General features: G+C 57.2%; 1 protein-coding gene across 1 annotated transcript in view; it reads left to right on the top strand.

The window, feature by feature from the left end:
- The first annotated feature begins 10 nt into the window (after positions 1-10).
- The window catches only part of LOC102422275 (MAP/microtubule affinity-regulating kinase 4-like), a 25,916-nt gene continuing 20,059 nt past the window's right edge, over positions 11-5,867 (top strand). Inside the window, 6 exon segments of the mRNA XM_023748670.1 lie at positions 11-220; positions 2,105-2,158; positions 2,249-2,297; positions 3,018-3,083; positions 3,164-3,234; positions 4,368-4,424. Of these exon segments, the coding sequence (XP_023604438.1) occupies positions 20-220; positions 2,105-2,158; positions 2,249-2,297; positions 3,018-3,083; positions 3,164-3,234; positions 4,368-4,424 (498 nt within the window). The 5' untranslated portion in view covers positions 11-19.

The raw sequence follows: 5,867 nt of genomic DNA, 5'->3' as shown, positions 1-5,867 counted from the left end.
TCCGTCTCCCCCACCCAGCATGGCACCTTGGGCAGTAGCCGGCTCCTCGGACAAGGGGCCGTCCTGGTCCAGCCGATCCCTGGGTGCCCGCTGCCGGAACTCCATCGCCTCCTGCCCCGAGGAGCAGCCCCACGTGGGCAACTACCGCCTGCTGAGGACCATCGGGAAGGGCAACTTTGCCAAAGTCAAGCTGGCCCGGCACATCCTCACCGGCCGGGAGGTGAGTGAGGGGACGGGCGCGGCCGGGCCCCAGGCCTGCAGCACCTGCGCTTGGTGGGCGGTGGGGCGCGGTGGGCTTGGCCCCCGTTTTCCTTCGTGACCTCTCCTTAGGACAGATCAGAACATCTCAGATTTTTCCAGAGCAGCCAAGTAGGAGAAGAGAACCCATCTCAGGCATCCCTGAGATGGTCAGAAATCGCAGATCACGGGCAGAGCTGTGCGTGGTCTTTCTAATAATTTGTGTGGCCTTTGTGTCTGAGCCTGGGCACCGCCCTGTTTTCATAGTGGACTTGGACTCCAGCAGATCTCCCAGCGATCTTGAGAACACAAGGTTCATTGGAGTTCTCAAGTACACACTCTCCCTTCCTCCCCCTACGCCCTGCGGGTGGCAACACTGCTGCAGAAAGGGCCCAGGCAGACGGGGAACCTAGATATGAGGCCTCCAACTCACACTCAGCAGGAGAAAAGGTGGTGGGTGGGTTCAGGACTCCTCCGCACCGCCTTCCATTTTAAGCCAACGACGGGCGTGATTTCTCCCGCCTCGGACGAGCCCTCTCCTGCCCTTTCGCTGTCTATGCTGCACACACGAAAGACACCAGGCCCCAGTGGTTTTACGGGCAAATTGTACCAGACGTGCCCATTTTATGCCGGTCCTTCCGGAGACTAAAGAAGGAGGTTCCACTGCCAACGGGTGTTCAGTGCGAGTTCAGCAACCATCGCAAAAGCAGCTGAGAAGGCGATGTCAGCCTCCCATGGGAACAGAGGCCCAGCAGTCAGAAAGCCGTGTGACGGCAAAGCTGGGTTTAGCCGGGAATGCACAGTTCTTTGCAGATTCACAATTTATTCATGTATTTCGCCACAGCCACAGATTCAAGGAGAGAAACCATATGATCGCCTCAGTATCGGCGTACAAAATGTTTGACAGATTAGAAACCCTCTCGTGAGAATGTGAGGACAGCCAGGGACCCTCTCCCCCACAAAGAACAGGCCGTTCCCCGTGTGGATCTTGAACATGATTCCAGGGGGTTCCGAGGGGACCGGCATCCAAGGGAACAGGGCCTCCCAGGGGAAGACTTGTAATCCAGGGGGCCTGGGGTGGCCCCAAAACCCTTTGTAAAAGCTATAGACTTAAAGCTGGATTAAGACTTACAGGGCCCTCACTATGGCAAAACTTATGGTGCTCTATCCCAGGTGAAATTCAAAATAAAATCTCAGCTACAAGATAAATATAAGGAGAGTTCAGTAGCAGTCTGATCCCCCACGTGATGACCACCTCAGAGTTCTTTTAAAACTAAAAATGTGCACATGTAGTTTTAAGTGTTTAAGAGGTAGACTCTGTCAGGCTACAGAAGTTCAGGTCCCGGCCTGCAAACTTCCTCGCCGCATGGCCTTGGCCAAGTAACTGAACGGTTCTGTGCCTCAGTTTCCCCGTTTGTAAAGTGGGGGTCATTCTAGCACTCCTCTCACAGGGGTTCTGTGAGGATTAGAAGAGTTATCATTGGTAACGCACATGTGACTGGTCCGTGAGGTTAGCTTCAGTTATTGTTTATTCCCCAGTTTGTGCATTTAAAACAAAGATGGGGGGGATGAATGTTCAGAGATGCCCTCACAAAGGTCTCCCTTAAGGTCTCGGTCACACACTCACACAGGCCCCTGGAGCAGCCCCATCCAGGCCTCACTGCAGAATAGGGACTATTTCCCTATAAAAGTAAGGGTAGCACTGGACACGGTGGGAACAGCATGTGCAAAGGTCCTGAGACCCGGCTCCCTATCCACGAGGAATGGCCCAGGCTGAGGTTTTTCTGTGAGAGGGGGTAAAGGAAGGCCATCCCAGGTGATCTTGAGCTGGGGTACCTTGACCTTCCCCCCCTTCTTTCACCTCCAGGTTGCCATCAAAATCATCGACAAAACCCAGCTGAACCCCAGCAGCCTGCAGAAGGTGAGGCCCAGGGAGAGGGAGCAGCGTGGGGGTCAGGTTGGGAAGAGGGTCCTCAAGACCACCCACCCTCCTCTTTCCCCTTTCTTCCAGCTGTTCCGAGAAGTTCGTATCATGAAGGGCCTAAACCACCCCAACATCGGTGAGGAGGGCAGGGCGTGGGCTCTGAGGCTGCCCAGCAGGGCACCAGGGCACGGGAAGAGGAGGCACTGCGGGATTGGCAGTTACAATCGTTAGAAAGACCTGTTTTCTCACAGCGCTGTCCCTGCTCACGGGCTCTGTGGCCTTGGCCCAGTCACTTACCCTCTCGGAGCATCAGTTTCCTCCTCTGCAGGGGGTGTGATGTGGGGCCTTCTCAAGGTCGTTGTGAGGATTGGATAAGATTGTGCATGTGAAACACTCAGCTCAGCGTTAAGCTATGGGAGCCGGTCTGATTGTTGTCATCAGTAGCAACCATGGTCATTGTCATTGTCATGAGGCAAAGGAGAGAGAGAGGGCTCGATACCGAGAGAAGCGGGATTTGGTCTGGCCTGGATGTGGCCGCACCACTTACTCATCCTTTGTTTTTTCACTCGGTAAATATTGATCGGGTGGCCACTGTGTGCCAGATGCTGGGGATACAGCGGTGGAGAAAACAGGCACAAATCCCTGGCTGCATGGAGCTGAGCTGACATTTGTGAGAGAGAATATATAAGAGGTGTAACGTGGGGCTGAGGAGAGGAAAATCTTGCCATCAGTAGGGAGCCACTGAGTGTTCTTGAGTGAGGGTGTCATGGCTCAGCCATCCACACAGTTACGAGTGTGGTGGGTGGCGGGGTCTCTTCCTGCATAACCCGCCCCCCCCCCCACCCCGCCATTGCAGTGAAACTCTTCGAAGTGATCGAGACTGAGAAGACGCTGTACCTGGTGATGGAATATGCAAGTGCTGGTGAGGCCCCTCCCCGCCCCATCATGCTCACTGTGCCCCCTCCACACCACCCCCTCACCCCCTTGGGCTCTGCCCTGCAGGAGAAGTATTCGACTACCTCGAGCACACTGGCCCAAGAAGGAGAAGGAAGCTTCGAGACAAGTTCCGACAGGTTGGGGTTACCGCTGTGGGTGGGGCTGGGTGGGGTCCCTGGGGACGAGAGTCTGATTGCTGGGCGTGGATCTTGGATTGTCCAATGACGGCAGGGGTGGGGGTGGGGGTGAAGGTAGAGAGTTGGGTGTCCATGGGTGTGCAGATGCCCAGGTGTGAAGATATCCAGATGTAGCTGTGCAGGTGCCCAGTTCAGTGGGTGAGAGAGTCAGGCAGGACGGTGCCAGGTGTGCAGGTGTCAGGAATGTGGGTGCGAGGGTGTGCCCAGGGTGTGGAAGTGTGGCTAAAGGGACCTGGAGGTGCCAGGGTGCCGAGGTGTGAGTGGAGGAGTGTGGATTTGAAGACGTGTGAGAACTAGGTATGTGGGTGCCCAGGTTTGTAAGTGTGTCGATGTGCGGGGAAAAGTGTGTGCAGCCTGAGTATGGGTGGGGGGGGCCAGGTGTGGGTATATAGGTTGGTGAACAAGAGTGTATGGTGTAAGGACGTCCAGGTGGATAAGAAGGTGTTGCTGTCCAGGTATGTGGCAATGGGGTGTATGTGGCAATGGGGTGTAAGTAAGAGGGCATGCAGGTGTGAGGATGTCGGGGTGCTGGGAAAAGACACGCAGGTGCGAGGGTGCCCAAGTGTGTGGGTAAGAGGGAATACAGATGCGAGGGTGCCCGGCAGCCAAGTGCTTAGCAGGTGTAGGTTTGATGGGTACAGGGATCTGAGTGCGGGTGTTGGCCCGTGACTGTCCAGCAGTCCTGACACAGCTGCCTGGGACGTGGGGGGCTTCAGCCCTGGTGTGTGGGGCCACGGGTCCACCTGCAGGTGTGCCCCTTCCTCATGCATGTGTCCAGACGTGGAAGTCAGGCGGGGCTAGTCCCCGTGTGCTGCTCCGAGGTCGCTGCCGGGAGGGTGTCCTGATATCTGCGGGTGAGGGCTGGGTGCCCGAGGGGAGGTGTGTGTCTGCAGGTCCCGCAGCGTTTCCCGCCGTGACTGAGTCGGGGCGATGGGATATGCAAGTGCTGCATCAGCCTGGGCCTCGGGGCGGCCTGGGGTCCAGAGCCTCGGTGTGAGTGGGCTCACGGGGTCCCTGAGGGAAGCTGGGGGCTGGGGGGCCTCAGGTAACTGACCTTCCCTCCTCTCCCCCAGATTGTATCGGCTGTGCACTACTGTCACCAGAAAAACATTGTCCACAGGGACCTGAAGGTGAGCCCCCTCCCCACCACCAGCTCCCAGCTCAGCCCCGCTCCGGCCCCAGGGCTTCGCCTGTACCCTCTTCCACAGGCCACCTTTTCTCCACAGGCTCCTCCCTCAGCACCCAGGGCCCCTGGCCTTCATCCCAAGCCTTTCGTGGCAAAAGCAAGGCCAGCAGAGCGGGGAGCGAGTCAGGGGTGGGGTCAGGAGGAACAAACAAAGAGGAAGAAACAGAGTGTCCTAGACGCCGCGGTTACGTGTGTCCCAGACAAGGACACTGGATGACAAGGACACTGGGCGAGAGAGAGTCCTCACTCAGAGCCTTGGCCGTCAGACTTTAGAACATTCGGGAATCTTTGAGAACTGAGATTTCAAAGCCCTACAGTCACCCTGCCTCCAGGTCTCATCTCCCGGGCATCTTCGGGCTCGAGAAGGACGCACGAGAACCCTCACCGCTAGTGCCCGGCAGGGAGGGGACTCAGCGGCCGAGTAGGCGCAGCCCCTCATAGCTCGGGTCCCAGGGTCCCCGTTCCACACCTCCCACCCGAGAGAGCCCCACATCTCAGGACTTCTCGTCTTAGACCAGAGAGAAACGTTTGTGTGGCTCGAATAGAGTCGGCTTGCCTGATTCCTTGAGCACCTACTATGTGCCAGGCCCTGTGCTTAAGGGAGGGCTTCTCAAGGTTCTTCAGAAGGGGCCAGCCTTGTTTCCCTATCCGGTGCGGACAGGTACTTTGGTAAAGTACAATAAAAATGAAATGAAAAAAGATGTACAAAATACAAGCCCAACTTTTAAAATTATTATTAGATTCAAAAAACATAAAATTCCACTGTCAAATGGCTGGAGAAGTTCCTAAAAGCCCCTTCTCCCTGTGCTGCCCTGAAGTACCCCCCTGCTCTCAGAGCCGCCACCTCTAAGGTGCCCTGTGAGGGTAACAATGATGGTGAAGATCAGCCTGGAGGATGCGCGCCCCCTGGTGGAGGGTCCTGGAAGTGGCTAACAATTGGATTTCAGGACCTGATTAGGCACCAGAGGGACCACCCAGCCCAGCCCAGCCCAGACCAGGGGCTGGACTGCGGAGCTTCACACGCCACAAAGGGCAGTGCCACCTCAGAGCTGGGTGGAGGTTGGGGAAGGCTCTCTGAGATGTGGGTTTGTGGGTTTATCCTCCCGTTGGGTCAGAGGTGGGAAGGGGCCACCAAACTACCGCAGGAGGGAGGGAGGCCCGGGCCCGGGCAGGGCCGTGTTGGGACGGGCCACACTGACGGTGGGTGCTGTGCGCTGAGTTTAGTCACAAAGCCGGGAGAGGCAGGTGCCGAGGCTCCTTCCGCGCTCGGCTGCGGGCGGCCAGGCCTCTTGGAGGCCAGCGCTGCCGCTGTCTGCTGTGGACATGAGGCGTCTCCCTGAGCCTCCGTTTCCTCGACTGTGAAATGGCGATACAGGAACACGTGCCG

Source organism: Myotis lucifugus, unplaced genomic scaffold (assembly GCF_000147115.1).
Source record: "Myotis lucifugus unplaced genomic scaffold, Myoluc2.0 scaffold_1650, whole genome shotgun sequence".
Classification (NCBI taxonomy): domain Eukaryota; kingdom Metazoa; phylum Chordata; class Mammalia; order Chiroptera; family Vespertilionidae; genus Myotis; species Myotis lucifugus.
The sequence above is the reverse complement of the archived record's forward strand: the minus strand, read 5'-3'. Positions and strand labels throughout refer to the sequence as shown.